This window comes from Hetaerina americana, unplaced genomic scaffold (assembly GCF_022747635.1).
Source record: "Hetaerina americana unplaced genomic scaffold, ioHetAmer1.1.p SCAF_14, whole genome shotgun sequence".
NCBI lineage: Eukaryota > Metazoa > Arthropoda > Insecta > Odonata > Calopterygidae > Hetaerina > Hetaerina americana.
This window is the reverse complement of record NW_027286514.1, coordinates 9,141,845-9,164,541: the sequence shown is the minus strand read 5'-3', so window position 1 is coordinate 9,164,541 and position 22,697 is coordinate 9,141,845. Positions and strand designations below refer to the sequence as shown.

The window sequence follows — 22,697 nt, the reverse complement described above, 5'->3', positions numbered from 1 at the left end:
AAACAATGGATTCAAATGGGAGAATCGGCTTCAAAGAATGCAAAGACCATTTCATCTGCAGGCATGGTCATGGCATTGGTTTTTTGGGATGCGCGTGGGATATTTTTCATTGAATATCTTGAAAAAGTAAAAACTCTTAACGGCGAGTATTATGTGAACTTATTGCAACATTAAAGAAGAAATCAAGCAAAAGCAACCACATTTGGCTAAGAAGAAAGTGTTGCTTCATCAAGACAATGCACCAGCTCACAAATCCATTATTGCAATAGCCAAAATTTGTGAATTTAAGTTTTATTTGCAACCTAATGCACCTTATTTGCCAGATTTAGCTCCCTCAGATTACTTTCTGTTTGAAAACTTGAAAAAATGGCTTAGTGATCAAAGATTTTTCAACCCTGAAGAAGTGATGCTGGCAGTCAATGGCTATTTTGAGGAGCAAGAGAGTTCTTATTATAGAAAGGGTATCATACTTACTGAACATTGCTCAGAAAAGTGTATAGAGCTGAAAGGAGATTATGTTGAAAAATAAATACATTTTTTCCAAAACTTTTGTGTTTTCTTTGTTGAATCGGGTACTTCTGGGATTACCCTCATATATCAAAAGATATCTTTGAGAGTAAGTCCAACATGATGAAATTGCAGGTATGGATGTAATTTTTTAACACATTCAGGGAATTACCAGAATAATAATAACATGGTGTTACCTGGCTGTCCAAGCATGGCAGAGAACCTCAAATCTGCACTGATGATAGGATAAAGTTCCACCCATAATGACATTGATGTCAGTTTTCCCTGCTCATGAAGCTCATCAAGAAGAATCTAAAGAAAAAGATAATTTATTCTTTTATTTTTATATTATTACCAACTACCATAACACAATTGAAAGATAAAATAAATATAAGATACTAAAATAAATAAAGGAGTTATACAAGGGTATAATATTTCTTCAGAATCCATTAACAATAAGTTTTGGATTATCCCTAAAAGCTTTTACATATCACTTCATATGCCCCAAAATAATACACTGTTTTTCTCCAATATATATCTTTGAAAGAATTACTTGCAATACATTCAAATACTTGTAGCAGTACTTGACATGCATTTCAGTGCACCTCTTTATAATTGAACCTTAATCTTATTTTTAAATTTAATAATGCAAAGAGAGAAGAATACTGATTATGATGACAAAAAACTTTTTTCCAAATCCCAAGTTAACAAAAGAATATCGCAAAACCCTCAGGGGCTTCAAGCCATGCAAGATCAGGTGGTGATTATCTCCCATCACTGATATATGGCCTGACAGGAGTAAGGGACAGGAGGAAGGATATAGGGACAGGAATAAGGGAATGAACAAGCAGCCAGCCTCGCTCTCTTATTGACTCGCACCTAATGTGCATATTGAATCCTGATCAAGTGTGCTTATTTGAAATAGTAAATGCATGTGTGATTTCTGCTGACTTTTTTTCATTTGCTAGCTTGAAACCTACTGACACTCAAATCAGAACTTGGAAACTCACAATCTTGCAACTATAAACTTACAGTTACCATATCATTTTATCCAAATGATTGATTGTCATTTTTGTCACAGGTGCAAGATAATCTCATTATGTATTGTCAGAGGTTTGTTAATCCATTCAAAATTGAATATTAAAATTCTCTTCACTTTTTTGTGGAATCAATAGCAATTTTCTTCGGTGATTAGGACAGAATTGCTAAACCTTGGCCTGTATTAGATTTTCAATGAATAAAGTAATCTAATTGATAAGTTTGCTTCTCCTATGCCAGTATGTTGCAGCCAGATGAGAAACCTCCCCATTACCTTTTACCACACACTAATTTGGAAGAGAAGGAAACCTTACAATATCCGAGGTCTGCTCAAAAAGTAAAATGACTTTTGTGTTTTTTCAAAAATTATTTATTTATTCATGAATATAAATTTTGTCCCCTTCAAAGTAATCCCCATTAGATATTATACACTTGTGCCAACATTTTTTCCAATCCTCAAAGCACTTCAAAAAATCATTTTTTGTGATCTTGTTCAGCTCCTTTGACGCAGTCTTTATCTTGACAATCGTAGTGTAGCGTCGTCCTTTCATGGGCCTCTTCAGTTTCGGGAAGAAGATATAGTCACTGGTGGCCAGATCTGGGGGATACGGTGACTACGGATCATTGGTGTGTTATTTTTGGCCAAATATTAGCACACAAGTAACGATGTGTGAGTAGGGGCGTTGTCATGGTGCAAAATCCAATTTATGTTCTTCCACAAATCCGGACATTTGTGGGGGATTGCTTCATGCAAATTGCACATAACTTGCAGGTAATACTCCTTATTTACCATTCTACGCAGTGGGAAGAACTCATGATGCACCATGCCCCTGTAATCGAAGAAAACTGTAAGGAAAACTTTCACATTCGACCGAACTTGGAGTGCTTTCTTCGGTCTTGGCTCGTACTGCAGCTTCCATTGGGATGATTGAGCTTTAGTTTCCATGTCATAACCATAAACCCATGATTTGTCACCAGTTATGACCCTCAGGAGCAAATTTGGGTCGTCACGGACAGAGTCCAACACTTCATTAGTAATGTTAATGCGTTGCTGTTTTTGGTCAAAATTTAGCAATTTTCGTATGAATATTGTGGCGACCCAAGTCATGCCCAAATCATTGGTAAAAATCAAATGGCATGAGCCAATTGATATGTTTAGATCCTCAACACAACTTCTCTAATGGTGATTCGATGACTGACCAATACTATTTTCTTCACTTCATCAATGTTTTCGTCTGTTGTTGACATGCTCTGGTGTCCGGCACACTCTTCATCATTCACAATTTCTCAGCCCTCAGAACATTTTGTACCACCGATAAATGTTGCTATGGTCCAAGGTGGCTTCTCCACATGCCAGTCAACCTTTGAAATGCATCTGCGCACTTAATTTTGTTTTTCACAAAAAATTTGATACAGATTCTTTGATCCATTTTTTGGAACAGGCAAAAATCAAAGACAAGCCAAAACAAGACCAGGCAAAACAGCTGTCAACGATTAACTGAACATTCAAAATTGCTGAACATTTCAGCATAAGTGAGAGACATAACTACAAAACTACATAACGCCACAAAAAAATCGAAAATCAAATATACTTAACCCGTGGAAATTCAAAATTCACGATACTTTTTGAACAAACCTCGTATATGATTATTTTTTATGATAAGTTTTGGGGATGAGATCTTAAAATATTTCAGAGTAGATAATAAAATATTACCACAAAACTGTCACGATTCTTTCTCTGCTGCCTCTTCACTCTTCTTTTCTCCCTTTCTTTGAGTTCCTCCTCTTCTTTTTCCAGCTCTCTGATGTGATCTTCAAACACAATCAGTGCATCCTCCTTGTCCATAGCTAAAGAGAGAGTTTATTTAAGCAAATGATCATGAATTAAAATCTCAACTCGTAGACAGAAAAAATACAAGGAGACATTTTCAAGTAATCCCTTCAGATTTAACTGAGTCATTTTAGTCTATATCAACCAATATCATATAACATTAAATACATATCAATCCCAAGTATTATAACTCCCAGGGTTATTTAGATTAATATTATCAAATAAAATAAATTATAACAACTTAGTTAATTCAATATCTATATGGCATGATCATTAGTAAAGTAATTAAACCCGATTTGCCAAGTATGCTGTGTATTTTCAAGTATTTTACTCAAACTCATGTAAATTGTAATTTTTGACATTAATTCTCTTAGCCATAAATTTAGCATCCAGCAACCAGCAATACGTTTGAAACAAAGAGATCATGATGTTACATATTATAGGGTAATGTTCAAATGAAGGCAATAACCTCCATTGGGTGTCATCTACCAAAGTTGTAATTTTAATATAATCTAAAATCATAGCAACTTTATCTGCAAGAAGCTTTTGGAGCCTAATAAGATCCATACACATTGATGGCATATATGATATAAGACTTAATGCCATTCCCACAAATATAATACATTTTACAATATTTTTCAATTTTACAATTTTACAATTGAAAAATTCCAGAGATTCATTGATATTTACCGCATACAGTAAAACATTATTTTAATCACCTTAATTTGTTATCACTGTCAAAATTTGAAGAGTTTGTAAAGATGTACATTTGAAATCACCAAACCTGTCCATGGTAGATACAGGACCAACATCAATGTGCATAAAATTGTTCAATAATCACCCTAACCATTTACAAAATGAGACATGAATTTCACTATTCCCGAAGAATCTATTTGCATATCTGGTTAATAAGTATTATCATTGGGTAAATAAATATTTGTGTAGAACTTAAGTGCACATTAGTTGCCTGTCATAACTGCATTTGTATTTCTATTTGAGAATAATGTGATATATTGATGGGCCATATACACACATCTGTCACATATTCCCAATACTGTACACTGTGCCTACTGTCACAAATAAATATATTACATTATCATCATTGGATCTGCTGATTTTGTGGCCTAGGTCAGTGGACGGAGGCCAAGTTCACTGATTTACTCCCACAGATAGGCAGTCATTTTTTTATTGTTTTCACTAAATTAATGCAGCAGCTTTTGTAAATATTATCACTTTCTAAACATGATTCTGAAATTCATTTACAGAGTTCCCAGGTCAATTTGCCCGATCTATTAATAGAAAAAATAACTAAAAATTTCACTAGTCAAACATGAAACTGTTAGAAATTGTTTTCCATTTTTAATTCAGCACAAATATTAGCCATTAGGGTGTGTGTCAGTGTGTGGTGCTTCAGCACCATATGTAATGTACAATGTCAAAAATTAAGTTTTTCTCAGTTTTGATTCATAATATGGGTGTAAATTATTCAAATGATGCCCAAATATCTTAGCTCATTTTGCAAGTCACTTGCAGTGTGAGGTGCTTGTTAAGGGATATTCCACTGAATTTACTTCTAAAAATTATCATTTAATTTATAACCTTCCCCAACATTATGTCAGCAAAGTAACCTTACCAATGGTGGTGGAAGCCCTGTTATTATTAATTTCTATTTCCAATTAACATTTACAACATTTATTTCATTCTAACAAGTGCAGGACGTCATCAATTATATCTGAAATTATTACCGTCTGCCCATTGGTATGAAAACAAAGGAATTGGCATTTAAGGTGACATTAGCAAAGACAGATAGATACTATATTGAAATGAAGAATGATTTAGTGTCATGCAAAAGGTGCTTAGTAGCTTAGAAATGCAAGGTTTCAAAGAAAATTATGGCGATTGGAAAGTCACATGCAACATTAGTTGGATTGAAATAATACTCCAAGCAAGAAGAAAAAAGCTATTGAATGATTAGCTTAAAAATACATAAAGATTAACAAAGTTAAATAATAGAAGATCAACAATGTGCTGCATTAATGCTCAAATTTATCTAGGAACCATTATTGTGCTAATTTGCACAAAGGCAGGTAATGATATTTATTGTTACCATCATATAAAGGAATTCTGTAGAATGAGTAATATTTTGGGCATTGTGAGATTAAATTAACCTTAATAACATTGCTTATCAGTAAAACAAATTTGAAACCGTCACTAACAAATTAACTATAAATTAATTCATTAACATTCAAGTACAGGCAACATGTAAAGAGCATTAAATGTTATCTTCTTCCATGTCACTGGGATGTGATTTCAATGTTGATTATCAACTTTTAATACAAATAGGCTCGCAATAAAAATGTTTCATAACATTCAAAACAAATTTGAAGAACCTTTCCATTTGTCAATTAAGACAATCTTAACTTTTGGCTTACCTAAAAGACTAGTATCCTCCGCAAATGTGGGATTGTCTAGCAACATTTGCTGAGCTTCTTGCCATGTGGTTCTATGGCACACATTTGCCATTGAATCTAATATCTCCGCTAACCGCTTCGTATTCCTCCGTTTTGTTGCTTTTGCTTCCTCCTTTTCCCGTTTGGCAAGGTTAAATACCACATCTTCATAAATATCTCTTCGGTCACTTTCCTCAAGAACATTTCTCCAAACCTGACAAAGCATATTGTCAGAAAAAGCATATATTACAGTATGGTTATTTGACATACCTTCAATTCCAAATCATGTTATCTGATTGCACCATTTACACACTCTCCATAGAATTATTTTTTGTCACTCACTGGATGCCCTTAGTGGCCTGTACACCCCTAGTGATATAGATAAGCTCTAGCCTCACCGACATGTCTCCCGGGGGCCAAACAAACAGAGTTGACACAACACTCATGCCCTAAGTGGGCCACAAACCTGAGACCTTTGGGCTAGCAAGTACACATTTTACCCACACCACTAACCTAATTAAATACTTCCATTACATTTACCCATAACTGAACTCAATGCTTGGTTTACTGAACTCAATGCAATGCCTGGTTTACTCAGGCCATCCTGAAATTTGATGCTCTAAGGGAGCAGAAAGAAATATATTAATTGGGAAAATGAAAACAGGATTCTTATTTATTGAGGAAATGTTAAGAAATGCAATAAATTCCTTAGATTTAATAAGAATTTTTCCTTCCGAAAGGTACCAAAATGTGAACCCCTCATGCATGGCCTTTTAAAATATTTTTCAGTGCACAATTTCTTACAGAACACAATGTTTATGTTTTGTTACTCTCCTCTAGCCAGTTTAAAATGCCATGGACACAGAGCAAGCTTTAAATTGAAAGTATACATACTTCTACAAAAAATTTAGTAAGATGAGTATGAATTCATCAATTAAACTCAAAATATTAAATTATAGTACATGATTTCACCCTTATAATCCTCTTTAGTAGATAAAAAATGATAAATGTTCAAAAATGATATAGCTTGCTTTTTTTGATATTCCATAGCTATTATTGGCAGAGATAGGAAAAATAACAATAACTTGCCCCACTGAAGTTATTAATATCCAGCTGAAGCCTTAAACGCAATTCAATGAGTGCAAGAACTTTTGCTCGATCAAAAACATTCCCAACCCAGAAACAAGCATTGCAAACATACTTGGAGCTAGTTACCCAAAACCCAAAATGTGCTGACTTTTTCAGGAATACCATCACAGATAAAAATATATTAAATAAGATCAGTAAATAAATCTCTTAAAATAGATTATTTTGCATGATAAACTTTAAAAAAGCCTAAATGCTAACTTACTTCATAAGTTTTTCACCAATACACTCCATTTTCTTTCACTGTTCATCAGACATACATGTATGGTGCAACATCTTTGTAGATGACTTCTTTTTCTATATCCGGTAGTTTCTCTATAAAATACCTCACTATCAAATCACATTACTGTGCATCGTCTGAATACCTGCCAGGTGTGACCTGCTTAGTTGGCCTTCCATATTTTCCATATTTCCTCCCAATTTCCATATTTTAAAAACAACCCCTCAATCAATGATAAATGTTCAATTTTTACACTAGCACTTACCTTAAAAATTATTACAGAATTAATTACAATCATTTTCAAGAGCATAAAACACAATGTCATGCACCATTTGTTCATTTATTTCCTTTCAAGGACATAGCCATGTAACAACTAATCCTTCAAGTCAACTCCCCACATATTTTGATTGTAATCTATTATGCAAACTGAAAAAAGTTTTTATTTTTCAATACTTTTTACTATTCTAAATTTAACATGATGAGATGATAAGTAGAATTCATGTTCACAATGTTTTCATAAAACAACTTCACTGCCGACACTGCACTTGAATAGTGTCCAATGATTTCTCCTTTACCTAGTTTTTTTCTTTCATATACTTTGCCTCTTTCTAACTTTCTGCCGGGACTTTTTCAACCAATCACAAACACTAGAAATTGATGACCATTTCATTCTTCCAATCAGTGTGACATCATGAATTGAGCCTTATCACATTTCATATTCAAGTGGCAGTTTGTGTCCTATCGCACATCTGTCATGTAATCATAGACCATTTCTCTAAATGCATCTTTCACACCATAATGTTGTTCCATAAAAATCAGCTATAGATATATCGCTTATTTTTTCACTTCAAATAATATAATTTTTGTTTAAACAGTAATCTTGTTCATTTGGTTATTTATTATACAGTTCTTAATAGGCTCCCCAAGCTTTGGCTATTTAGGAGCACATGAATGTGAAGATTTTTTTTTACTCATCTGCATTTACTAAATCCACCTTCTGCTTCCTCTATTCTCGTATTACCTTCTCAGTCTGAGTTAGGCCAAAACACCTTCCTGCTGCCCTGTTTCCATAATCTGAAGATTAATTGATGACTTCACGTTTAAATGCAATACTGCAAGACGATTATGTCTCTATATTCCATGCGGTAAGTCTAAATTTAGCATTTTATGCAACTCTTAGTTTTAGTGAGTAAAAGCTGATGTGCACACTAAATAGAAAGGGGCATATTATGCGCTGATTGACCCTAATATACAACAAATATAATGGCTAAAAGTACCTGTAGAATCCAAGTTTCCACAATAAATACAATGTTTGAGCAGAGGGACCAACTCTATTAGTCCAATGAATATAAATTTCACAGCACATGTGCGAAGGGATAAAATGTGCTAATTTGTACACATTTATGATTAATTTGGGAATATTTTTAAATACTTTAAAAGAAATACTAAATGTCTACTGAACACTAGTGCCTCAAAATAATGATATTATTGGCATTTGTAATAAAGGCAATCATAATCTAAGCCTGATATAGGTTAAAAAATACTCAATTGTACGTATTTTTTAAGCAATTTGGCTGATGCCAAAGAGGTCCAAGTTATATCCAGATAATCTCATGTCCATTGGATGCAGGCTGATTCTAGAGCAGCATTTGAAGTAAAAAAAAGTGCATCTAATGGGCTAGGAAATAGGTTATTTGACAGCTTCTGAATTATGCCCAATAGCATAAACAAGCTACAGCTCACATCCACATTTTCCTACAATATTGGTATCCATAACCTTACCATAGGTCCTCTCATAAATTTTCTAACACGGCCATGAACTGTTTTACAAGTTGATTCCCCTGCACAACTTCAAAAACTAGGCATCCGTCAAAGAACAATTTCAATGACTCAAATAAAGTTTCAGCATTTTCCACACTTCTTGATCTGCAAACACTGATAAAAGTTTCACGTCTCCCACAGTAATTATGAACAGTAATCAGCAGGAAATTTATTAATGGAACCAAGAAAAATTGAAGAGATATGATACAAAGAGAATCTACTATTATTTATTATTGTTAAGTAATCTATCGGTTAAGGTAGGTTTTGGATGGACACAAGTAGCAAATAAATATTTTGCGACTCCAAACAAAACACAGTCCAGCAACCTACTCTACACCCAGTCCTTCTTCATCTCGGTGTACTTTCTTCCCCCTTCATACCATCCAACATCCCTATCCTGTTCCTGCCCTTTCCTCATTTGCCTTTTCTTGTGAGGGTAAAATGAAACTTAACATTTCCACCATAAAGATTTGATATATTATGACTATGGTTTTGATGCTGTGCATCATCAACAGGAGCCTTTTCTTAACATCCTTACTCAACGTCCCTGTCATCAACTCCCTCCTTGTGAAAGCCTCTTTGCCTAGTGCAATTCTTCTACTTACGTCCCAACTACTTTGACCATGTTGGTCCAAAAGACTTCCAAGATACGTAAACTGTTCTACCTGCTCTAGTTTTTGCCCTCCTATTTTAAGGTTTAACTTAGCCCTTTCCTTTCTGGAAAATCGCATAACCTTTGTTTTATTTATATTGATTCTAATCCTATATCTGTCGCACTGAATTTACAATTCACTCAGCAATGCTTGCAATCCCTTGGCTGACTGACTTACTAGAGCTTGGTCATCAGCAAACCTAACTGATTTTATGAATTCCCCACCCACTTTCATTCCTACCTCGAGTTCTTCCCATGCCTCTTTGATCATTTCCTCTGCATACAGGTTGAACAGCAACGGTGATAATGGGCAATTAGCAAATGAGCAACAACTTTTTGCATAGATATAAATTAATGTAAGATGCCATAATGCATTCCATACTGCAAATAAAAATAAATATGTACATGGATTATTGAAAGAAATTGAGTACACTGTTTTGGACTGTGGATCATGTTCATCTCTTCTTCTGTCGTGGAATAAACCCAATGGGAAAGCAAACTCTTTTTTGTAAAAGCATAAAAGAATTAAAATTGCTTATTATTAATGATGCATACCAATTTCTTTTTACAAGAAAGCTGTCTAGAGGCATATATTTTGGCTGATGCTTCAAAATGTTGTAAAAATACAACTCAGAATTGTTATGGAATAAATTTCTGGAATGTGTCACCAATGCCTTATTAGGGTGATGCATCATACTCATGCTATGATGCAAAACTTTCTGTGACCCCCACATCACATTTAGGCTGTTATTTTGGACTTGACACTTCTTGAAAGCTCGCTGAGTTTCTGAAAGGTAAACGAGCAGAGATTTCCAAATTGCCACTTGCATTTATGAGAAGAGTGAAATGGCCCTTAATCCCCTTGTGGTCTAGTAATTTTTTCTCCTCCACTGTAATGTGAGCAAAATATACGAGGGTCATCCGGAAAGTAGTACCCGTTCGTGCCGCATGAAGTGCTGACGACGCGAGTAGCCGCTGGACGAGGTCAGATAGCTTCAGTGGCTTGTCTGCCTTCTCTGAGCCAAGTTGCGTGACGCTAGCATTGCCTGTGTTGTTTCTGTGATTGTTTACAATGTTTAAAAAAATTGAGAACGCCGCCAGTTGTGAAGTGAGGGCAGTGATTAAATTCCTCAATGCAAGAAACGTTCGCCCATGTGATATTCATCGCCAATTAAAGGAGGTGTATGGAGACAATGTAATGGACGAGTCGTCTGTTCGGCGGTGGTGTCGCAACTTCAACATGGGGAGGGGGAACACACACGACGATGAGCGTTCGGGGAGACCGTCTGTCATTACAGACCAACTGGTGAGCTCAGTTGACGAATTCGTGAGGAACGATCGGCGCGTCACAATTGATGACATCTGTGAGCATTTTCCCAATGTTTCTCGAACAATTGTTCATGAAATTGTTAAACACCATCTGCATTATGCAAAAATTTGTGCAAGATGGGTCCCTCGCGTATCTCAATGAGCTGGCGGCGAAGGACTATGCAGCAGGAATACAGAAACTTGTCACACGTTATGACAAATGCCTTAATTTGCTTGGAGATTATGTTGAGAAGTAGTTTAAAGTATCCTCTTTCAAATAAAATTTTTTATGTTTGTTAATATTTACTTTTGTCTTTTTATTCCACGAACGGGTACTACTTTCCGGATGACCCTCGTACATTTGCTTTGGCATCATCTTCTAGGAGAGATCCATTTCATCACAGTTAAAAACCTGCTGTGACCGGTAACCCTCTCAATCTGCGAGCTTATTGAAGTCACAGATGAAGTTCTGTGCTGCCTTTGACTTTCTCTTGCGGCTTCACCATGCCTCACAACATCATGGATGCTGGTTCTTCTCGTAAACTTCTCACACCACATACAGCTTCATACTTCTTCAGCCATTAATGATCCTAATATATTATTAACGAGATTTTTAAAAATCACTTTCCCTCTAGCAAATTATATTCTTGTTAATGGTGTCACATTGCAATAGCTTCTCATTTATCCAAGTGAGAAATAACCTTTCAACACTGTTGAGAAAACGTAACCATTGCATAGTGCTCTTATCACTCTCTTTAAAGCATCTCTCCTTAATTTTGAGCATGTTTTTCAAGAAAATGTAAATCAATGATGTCAACTGTTTGTTGATTCGCGTCCTATATCAGCCACACTCACACCTTGTTCCTAATTGTCCACGATTTTACTTTTCATTTATATGGTTATTTTTATTCTCTCATGGCTTTTTTTCTAATGGATTTTTCTTCGAGGTCATAAAAATATGCAAAAAATAATATTAAACTTTGCAAAAAAATCACCAATAACATGTCTGAACAAGAGTTTGGAAAAATGTGCCATTACTAGTGATGCTTAGATGCTAGCAGAATGAGTGCTAAATACAAACGGAAGTAGAAGGCCCATAATCCCCGGAATTCCTGAGAATTCCGCTCTCCTCCTCAATTGCTATGCAAAAAGTTGCTCATTAAGAGAGTCATTTGGGACCAATATTTTTGCTCAATATGCGAATTACTTGCTGTGCAAGGTGCTTGTTAAGCAAGGTTCTACCGCACTTAATGACCTAAGAAAACATTTTTATATGTTGATTGGCAGCATTTATGAGGGAGGAATGAAGGGCTTCATCAGATGAGTGTTAGTTCCAATCCCTAAAAAGTTGAAGCATATCTCATGACTGCAGAAAATAAGTTTGATTTCACACACCGGTAAGGTGGTACCAAGGATCATCAATAAGAGGATGGAGAGGAGGGCAAATGATTACTTGGGGAATGTTCAGTTTGGGTTCAAGAAGGAAAGAAGCAGAGATTGGAGAATAGGGAAAGATTGGAGTCACAGCAACTTATCTATATCCTGTCTGAGACTGCTCAGGTGGCAGAGGGAAAGTCAGTAAGAACACTGTCAAAAAGAGTATTAGGAAAGAGGTGTCCATTATTACCTGTTTTTTCAGCAAATACGTGGAGGACATGGATTAAGAGTTATGGGAAACACTGTATATAAGAATGAAAGTTGTCAGGGAATTCAAAAATGAAAGGAAACCCAATGAGGTATACACTAGGCAGGGCAGGGAATGCATAAAGATTGTTAAAAAATCCAAAGGAGGCAGTAATACTGGATTTTAATTGGAATTAAATGACTTAAAAAGGGGAGAATATTAGGCAGACACAGCAGGAAGAGGTAAAGGATGCACAAGCTGGATGGAATGAATATTGGTAGTATTATGAAATATCGAAGAACAGTTGATTGCAGTTTGGGATGTCATATTCTATCTAGTTGTACAAAGCTAAGAAACTTTAAGCATCCATAACATTATTATGAAGAGTGAATCTATAATTCCAATCCACCTCCATACATTAGCATATGATTGATATTCAGAGGTCAGTTCAGTCAGTCCATTTCGGTCAAAGCAGTGCTCACTGCAAGGTTTGTATGTAAACAAAAAGAATATGGACAAATCTTGTTTCACATCCTCACATAGTCAAGTCTTTCAAATGATGGAGTGACTACATGATTTTTTGATCAAGCAATTGAATTGTATTTTCTACTACTAAAGCAAAATATGAAATAGTCACTTTCCCACAGCTTCATCTTGTTCTCAAAAACTTTCCAAATTTTCCGGCATATTCCCTGAAATTTCCAGCCAAAAGGAACTCATTTTCATGATACTTCAAACCAGTTGCCACCCTGAATTGAGGAACTATCCCTTGGCTTGAAGTGGACAGATTCCTTAGAATACCACAGCTAACATATGTAATTGATGATATTTCAACTTATTCAATTAACTTTTAATTTAGATATGAAATAAAAATAAAGACTTTACCCATGAAATAAGCAATTTGTCTTGCATGCTTAAATAATGATTCTGGAACCAAGTTGCAAAGGAGTAAATCAGGCTCTATTAAGTGATCGCCTTTAAAAACTAAACTTAGTAATTAAGGGGGCCTTTAATTACACATACTAGTATACTCACATCAAGTTGGCCAAACATTTCTTCGCATCTGAAATACTTAGTTGAAGATGTCATTCGGTCATTGTGCATCAAAAATTCTTCCAGGTCTTCTCTTGCTTTCTTTGCTCTTTGTCTTTGCTCTTCTTTCTCTTCTTTAAGCCGCTGAGTCTTATATGCATTAAATGCTTGCTTACGTTCATTCAACCGCCCAAGAGTAGCAAAGCGAGGGTCACCTTGTATGAGCTTCAGGGCTTGATCCCAAGATGCTCCACTAGGAACTTCCTAATGAACATGAGACATGACCAACATGTATTTTAACAATTTTGGAGAATTTGGACAAATATTTATGAACTGAATGATAAGGAAAATTTAAATGAAACACTCAATTGAAAGCATTCTGTTAGAGACATAAACCAAAGCTTACTTGGAGAGAAGTACAAGATCATTTAATCAATAACAATTAATAGATATTTATCTGATCAGTTATTTTTAAACAATCATCAAAACAAAAATCGTCAAAATTTCAACAATAAAGTTTTGCACATTTTTTTATTTCACAACTCACTCATTATCATCAATTCTTCTCATATTTAGAAAAAAAATAACTAAGTAATTTTAAGTCAACTCAACTTACCCTTTCCCTAAGCATTTCCTTGAAAGCCTCAATAGCCTCTTTTTTGTCCTTGAACACCAACTTTGGTTCAGGTGTGCTGTTTCTGCTCCCAGGCGCAGATCCTTTATTGGAACCACTATCTTCATCAACTAAATAAAATAAAAAATATGATTCATTAAGCTTTAAATTGCATTTGGGTCTTAAAAAAATGTACCTGAAGAATAGATCAAAGTATATATGTGAGCTGTCCAGAAAGTAACATTTTGAAATAAAATATTAACCTAGATATAAGACAGAGTTTTATTATATAATTGGAAATGCACATTTTAAAATTATTTTTCTACACAATCACCATTCAAATTGAGCCATTATCATAAGGATGTACACAAGCTTTTCAATTTCATCGCTGAAGAAATCTGCTGCCTTATATTTTAACCTCTTGTTTACACCAGCATGCAATTCTGCATCAGTGTCAAAGGGCTGCGTTGCAAGCCACATCTTGATCACTAGAAAGAGGTGGTAATGTCTCCTACCAGTTACGACACAATCTAAAAGTGTGATATCATCTTTGTCATAGACTTCAAAGAAAGTCAGCAATGCAGCAAGATGCTATTTTCAGTAGTGTTCGCTCAAGATTTTTGGCACCCATCTGGCACAAAACTTGGGCTAGCCAAGCTTCAACACTAAAATTTCATCCATTAGACATCATGAAATTTGGGGAAAATGAAGCAAAAAATCGATCATTATAAATCTGCAATTTTTATAAATTTTTCCATTGATTTTTATCCTCAGGTCATCTGTCATAAGGCTAGGCCATTCCCTGCAGTCCTCATCATGATCATTGGTATGGCCATTTTAAAACTGAATGCACCACTGCCTCACTCCAACTTCACTCATTATTCCACCTCTGTACACTTCACAAAGTTGCCTAAGAATTTCAATTGGCTTGTGGTTTTTTGTCAATAAAAACCGAATCACATATCACACTTCATCACTCATTTTTCTATTGCAGTGCATATTTTAACAGTTTGCAGTGAGCGAAGTAGAATATTCACAGCCTGCACACTACCACAGCAGGATGCGTACTGAGTGTAGGGATGTGGAGACACCAAGATGGGAGGCTTTAACCCCACATACCACTACGCTAGGCCAAATTGTAAGTTACTTTCTGGACAACCCTTGTACATTCTTAAATACAGTGAAACCTCCTAAAATGAGCATAATTCACTGGGATCTTTCTCATAAAGCAAAACAGTCATTAAATGAAACAATTTTTCCCATATAAATTAATGTAAAATACAATAATGCATTCCATGCAAAAAAAATAAAATACACATCACATTTCGCACCAGTTTTATCAAAATAATTATATATACATTGTTTGGATGGTGGGTCATCTTCAAAATATTCTTCTATTGTAGAATGAACCAACTTGATATGGGAAATTGCTTAGTAAAAGCAAATAAGATTCCAAATAATTACTTTATTATTTATAATAAATTCCCAATTCTTTTCCACCAAAAAGTTGCCAGGAGACATTTGCTTTTGCCGATGCTTCAAACTTTTGTGAAAATGTGACTCAGCATTTTCATTAAATAAATTCCTAGCATGCATAGCCACTGTCTTATAGGACAATGTTTGTACACATGGTACAATACAATGACCTCCACATCAAAAATTAGCCAGCTCTTCTGGACTTAATACTATATTGAAGGGTCTTCGAGTTTCTGAATGGTAAACAAGCATTTTAATTTTCAAATTGCCACTTGCGTTCGCACAACATAGCATAATATGCCTTGCATTGGCTTTGCGGTTGGGTAATGCATTCTCTTCTACAGTTATGTGAACATATGTAGGTTTGTTTCAGCATCTTCTTCATGAAGAGAATACTCTTGTCACAATTAAAAACATTTTTTGGCGGGTAGCCCTCAGAATCTACAATCTTTTTGAAGTCACCAATGAAGTTCTCTGCTGCCTTTGACTCTGAGTTTGCAGCTTCACCATGCCTTATAACACTATTGATGACAGTTCTTCTCGTAACCTGTTCAAAATATGCACAGCTCCCCTTCAATACTTCTTTGGCCATGGATGATCCTGTATTTTCTCAACAAGGTCAGCAAAAATTAATTTTGCCATTTCACAAATAATGTTCTTGTTAATAGTATTGCATTGCAATTGCTTTTTGTTTATCCATATGAGAAGCAATCTTTCAACATTGTTGAGACTTTGTAACCATGTCACAGATATTCTTGTTACTCCCTTTGAAGCATTTATCTCCTTAAATTGGTATATTTGCTAAAGGATAGTGCAAATTGTGCAATATATACTGATTAAACATGCTTGCTAGATCAGCCACATCCCATATGCCCTTGGCGAGCCCTAGTCAATGTATAATAGCCAGAAGATTTTTCCCTTAACCCTCTTCTGCCAACATTAATACAAATGTCACCACAGCATTCATTCAGCTTCTTACAGTAGATTTCAGCTCATCACACTTTCACCCTGCAGCCTCATTTTATACTTCTTCATTATTTCCAGTTTTTCCATAGTCGTAAAATCCTACAATTTTTTTACGTAGTCATTTTAAGAATTACTCTGAAATACAAGTGACCATGAATTAAATGCAAATTAAATTCCATAAAACAGATAAACATAAGAATTATGGAATATAAGTGAAAGAGTGTTGGAGAGTGTTAGCTTGAGCCTGATGGCCTTGGCAAGCCAAAAAACTTTCTTCCCGCCCCAATTCAGGAGCAATGTTGTAATTCAGAAGCTGAAAGGTAAAGAGGGGTTGACACATATCTGCTGGGGACTTCTAAGAAGCCAGAGTGATAAGGGAGGGACTAAAGAGTAAAAAATGCATTCCCCTTTCCTATTGTGATAAAAGGGAAGAAAATAAAATGAGGGAAATACTCCGGTTTATTAGTTAATGTATTTCTAAATTACTTCAGCAAAAATACTACAGATAGTTGGTTGAAAATCAGCTAATACCATTTGACAACAATACAATTTGGCTAACAAGTAGTACTGGATGGCAAAAGTATAGCAACCTGTTTTGGATGGCGGGGGAGTGGGAATACTAATGGCAGCCAAGGTTGCCGCCATTGCTTGATCCATAGCAGATGACCCAGCAGCAGCAGAAGATTGAGATGCAGCACTTGCAGCTGGTGCAGGGGTGACAGCAGGCACAACAGGTATAGACGAATGACCGGCTGGAGCTGGCGAAGGAATACCTGGCACAACAACTGGAGGTGTTGGCACTCCCGGAACAGCAGGGATTACTGGTGGTGTGGTCACCAGCGCACTAGGAATGCTACATGAAAAATCAGTCTTAAGTACGTGGTTATATCGACACTACAACTCCAAAAATAATACACAAACATTCCATTTATCCATCAAAACAAAACATAATGCTCATGTAACTACAGATAAAAACAATTCTTAATGATGATTCAGAGTACAAGGGATGCTTAGCAGTTGATTCACCAGTCAAATACTTCTAGTATAAGTTCCACAAAATGGATTAAATGTGGAATTCTTTTGGTACTTCGGTAGAGAATATTTTCCATTTTTACTATCAAGAGTTGAAATATTATGCATGCATAATATTCTAATCTATACATAAACTAGCTAAACCTAATAAAATAAAACTAATATTTTTTCCATTTTTCTTATAAAAAAGATTATCCAGCAAAAAAAATAAAAAGTGGTAACGTAGAAGTTTTACATCAATAATATTTTATGTTAACCATTTAGAGGCCATTTTTAAATTATAGATTAATGCCATTTGCTGTGATAATTGTGCTACACAGCAGTTAAGGTTCAAAAAAGGTGCTGTCAAGGGGACAAAAACAGTGTGCAGTGTTGAAAGGCAAAATAACAAAATAATTCTTTAACTTATCACAAATATTTACCATGATAATACAAATGTTGCATAACGGAATGTTGACAATGAACGATTTTAGTACTATTAAACTTTTGAAGAAGACCACAGAAAAAAGGAGTTGTCTACGGAACTTATATCTTAAAAAAATTTTCACTTTCTTATTCAGTACATCCAATTTCCTGTCTATGAAATCTCTCATTACCATTGCCTTTCTATTTCCTTTTACATTTTCATTTCTTGAATGAGTGATTCTAAATGTCATTTGCCAGTAATTTTATTAGATGTACATTATAATTTATACCCCTCGCCAATATCGCATATTAATATTTTTAATATACTTTATTGCAAAACTTGCACTACCCTAGAGAACAAATGTTCGGCATTCTTATTTAAATAATAAAAGAGCTCAAAAGGAATACATGTTATGCATCCAAAACTAATATAAATGGTGACATAAATGGTTTTTGAATATGGAAAGATTGAAAAATATAAATGTACCAAAGCCTGAATTTAGTCTGCTCAGAATTGACATTAATTTCCAATTAATTAAAAATTGGCAATTTACCACAAAATAAAATTGCCAATTTTTAAATAATTATGATATTCCACCATATCACGCCTGAAACATCTCTTTTTACTAACTTCCAAGCACTGAAAATGGCTTTAATGATTTTCGAAGTATTCTCCATGATAATCAATACACTTTTGCATGCGCTAAAACTAATTTTCATAACTCTCTTTCTGCTCCAATTGAGGTACCTCCAAAACATGGTTTTCGAATGCATCAATGGCTTCTTCAGGCACCGAAAAGCATTGGCACGCAATTTTTTCTTGATGAACGGGAATAAATGAAAGTCATTTGGTACTAAATCAAGGCTGTATGGAGGACCCATCAATTCGACATTTTGGCCACTCAAATAGGTAGTTGTTTCAGCCGATCTGTGAGAGCTTGCATTGTCATGATGAAGAATGACCCTTCATGGCCGCTTCTTTTTCCGTATTTCACCAAGCACTTCTGGCAAACAAATGATCGTATACCATTCAGAACTCACGGTTCTATGTTGCTCTAATGGTACAGTTGCCACATGTCCAATTATTCCGAAGAAACAGGCAATCATTTACTTCGATGTGCTTTGTTCAAGAATCACTTTTGTTGGATTTGGCTGGTCTTGGAAGACCATACAGTGGATTGCTGTTTTGTTTTGGGCTCATATGCCTGGATATATGATTTGTCACCTGTGCAGATATTATACACAGCTTTTGATGCACCACAATTGTACATTTTGAGCATTCCTTTGCACCAATTGACACGAGTATCTTTTTCAGCTTTTGCCAAGCTACGCGGGATCCAATGTGAACAAATTTTTTTCACAGCTAAATGTTCATACAATATCTTATTGATGCTTGTCATAATAATCCCCAAGGATTCCTCAACCTCACAATAAGTCATATGACGATCTTCCTTTACTAGTTCTTGCACAGCACATCAATGTTTTCTGGCACAACAACTGATTTTGGGTGACCTTCATGACTTTCATCACTGAGCGAATGGTGGCCATGATGGAATTCGTTATACCAGCATTTCACTGGGGCAAAGAATGGGGCTTCATCGCCAAAAGTGGGAGTAAGTTGATTGATTCACTCCTGTCTTGATAATCCATATCGAAAGTTGTATATTGAATCGAATATTGAAAATCATCGCACAAAAGTGTTCGTGAGTTAATTCAATTTTTTTGCTGAGACAAAATTTACGAGTGATAGGAAACAACACAAGTTATAATCAAATGACAAAATTTTCTGAAGAAAGTTAGCATTAAAAGGGTCAAACTTTCAGATGGAAACGTCAGATGGCACCTAAAGCACTTAGTGTTGTCAAGACTCAATATATAAATAGCAACCCTCATAGAGGTAAAATAAATCTGGCAAATAATACCCATGCTGGCCTGATTACAATTGCGAATGATCCACCATCTATGATATATGACTTCTGGTGGAAGTTTCCCGATCCTTGGAAAAATTAAAGTTTAATGTACACAACATTAAAATTCCACAGTGATATTCACAAAAAAGTGGATAAATTAATATGATGGCGAAAAAAATCTGACGGTTAAAGTTCTTGATAAAAAAGCATTAATTGAGATTTAATACTTCTTTTATGGATCAATGAATATTACATTCTAAGAGAGTAGTTTCCAAATTTCTCACAAAATCAGAATAATGACTTGACTGGCAGGTCATTGTAATACTTTCAATTAGAAGCTTCCCTCAAAGGAATGCAGACCAAGTTCAACCTGAATCAGTCTACTACTGTGCGTTTAGCATCCAATAGAATTGAGAAAGTAGAATAACTCACAAAAATAAATGAAAGAGAATTTCATGTGTGACCCAAACATTATTTTATGGAAGGCGAATTGCCTCAGGAGACTAAAGAAACTTGATAAATATTACGGTGAATCCTGTGCCTCTTGCTAGAATTTTTTAGATATACAGGTAATTCCAAAATAGGCAAAAAGAGCACATGTGACACTGAATGTTCTGGATGCTCTGATAAGGTCACAACTCCAGAATTCCCAGATTAAATACAAGATACAAGTGATGAAGATGTGATACAAGATGGTGAAGTGTGAAGGTGCATGTGGCCTGCTGCCACTTCTGCTCTAGGAAAAAGTGATTATGAATAAAAAGTCTTATTTTGCACATTTTTTCGAAGGAATCAAAAACTGGAGAGCAGCATTGAAAGAAATGCATAGTCTATGGTATATATGACTATTTTGAAAAATAAAAATAGTTTATCCAGAACAATTAAGTACTATATTCCCCCACCGATTAAATGCCCTTATTTCACTCCAAAATGTGCTACAAATCAGCCTGAATCTAATGCGCCCACTCGGAAGGTGGGTTTAACTTTGACCTCTATGAAACCAGCCAATTACCAGGAAAAATGCTTATCATCAAATATTTCTACCCAATTTGCAAATTCTTACTTGAAAAATCAGAGTGCGTCTTATGTGCCAGGAAATATGGTAGTTTTCATTTTTGCATAACTTTTTAAATCCCCTTACCAAAATACCATACCATTATCACAATTAATATTTTTCCATACCATTATCACAATTAATATTTTCCAAGATTCATCTTAATTGAATAAGGCATTCACATTTTTAAGAACTCGCAGAATTCATTTTAAATACGAAAATGGCACTATGCCACTAACTTCAAGGGTGTAATGATCCTTTACAAGGATTTCCATGATTTTAAAAGAATTTCACAAATTTCTGTAAGTTTTCTAAGATTTCAAACATCCCACATAATGTTCACAATATACTCATTTTTCCAGTAGATTTTATTATGCTATATAAATCTAAATGTAAAACAAATTAAAAATTATAAGTACCTTGTTGCGGAAGACTCCTCAGTAGCAATTCTTGCTTTTAGCTCCTCCAATTCTGGAGGAATCACCCACCTCGACTCCTTGGTGGCAACATTGTGATAATATGTTTTTCCACTCTCAGACCGATGCTCCTTCCAAGGGCACTGAGAGAGCAGAAGCTGGACAAAAATGACAAAGTGACATAAGACAATGCTCCACGTAGCCTCTTTCAACACAGATAACTTCAACCCCGGCTTACATTAAAAATTCTCAAAGTTAATGCCTCTTGAAAGCACATACTCATATAAAACATTTCATATCCTATAAAAAATAATATCCTTTAGACCCAAAATATAAGCACTCAATCAATTCTTCCAAGAAAAAACTCTAGCTTAGGACACTTTTTCATTAGTCACTCAACAACTAATAGCTCATCACTATCTTGTGTAACTCAAACCAATTGCCTGTATGCTGGGAGGCAGGCAGCAGACATTACAGTCATTGAGATAATATTACAAGTCCCTCAAAAAAGAACACAATAACTTGGTAGTGTAGACTAAAAGAAACAATGACAGGTACCCAATTAATTCCTAAGTTATGCATATAATTGCACATAAGTTATACTGTAATGTCTCTTTGTGTTCACAAGTATATTTTAGTTATAACTGGTATAATGCCTCTCTAGTGAACATAATTGAAAACTATGGAAAAAGTTAATTATTAATTGCATACCACTGAGAATTGATGCTAGTTTGAAACAACATATTAAACCGTACATTAAAAATGAGAAATGTGTATCGTAAAAAAATGCTTACCTCAGCAGGTGATTTCAAGTCATCTGGCTTTTCCCATGAGCTCTGTTTTGTCACTGAATTGTAAAAGTATGTTCTTCCATCTGGTGCCTTATGTTCAGACCAATCAGACTTTTTCCCTCCAGATTTTGATGGATCTTGACCACTAAAATTAGTGTTTCAAACCCATTTCATTACTAGACAATCACAGAAAATCATCTCATAGTAATATAACTGCATCAGTGCATAGCTATTCTTTTGTTCCATAAATACTTTCAATTAAATGATCAATCTGAGAGTCTGATAATGCAATGAATAAAGGGGCAAATTCCACAAGTTTGTACAGAAAATTCAAATATTTACCATGTAACAAATATAATTTTGTGATCAATTTAGGCACATTTTCACCAAATTTAACCAGCTCAA

General features: G+C 35.0%; 1 protein-coding gene across 1 annotated transcript in view; it reads right to left on the bottom strand.

Annotated features, from left to right (window-relative positions):
- Prp40 (pre-mRNA processing factor 40) overlaps positions 1-22,697 on the bottom strand; it is a 68,644-nt gene that overhangs the window by 35,467 nt on the left and 10,480 nt on the right. The window contains exons 4-11 of the mRNA XM_071583480.1: positions 22,296-22,437; positions 21,505-21,659; positions 17,275-17,537; positions 14,246-14,373; positions 13,633-13,893; positions 5,809-6,040; positions 3,260-3,393; positions 705-819 (exon numbers count right to left, since the gene is read on the bottom strand). Of these exons, the coding sequence (XP_071439581.1) occupies positions 705-819; positions 3,260-3,393; positions 5,809-6,040; positions 13,633-13,893; positions 14,246-14,373; positions 17,275-17,537; positions 21,505-21,659; positions 22,296-22,437 (1,430 nt within the window). The remainder of the gene's footprint in view (positions 1-704; positions 820-3,259; positions 3,394-5,808; positions 6,041-13,632; positions 13,894-14,245; positions 14,374-17,274; positions 17,538-21,504; positions 21,660-22,295; positions 22,438-22,697) is intronic.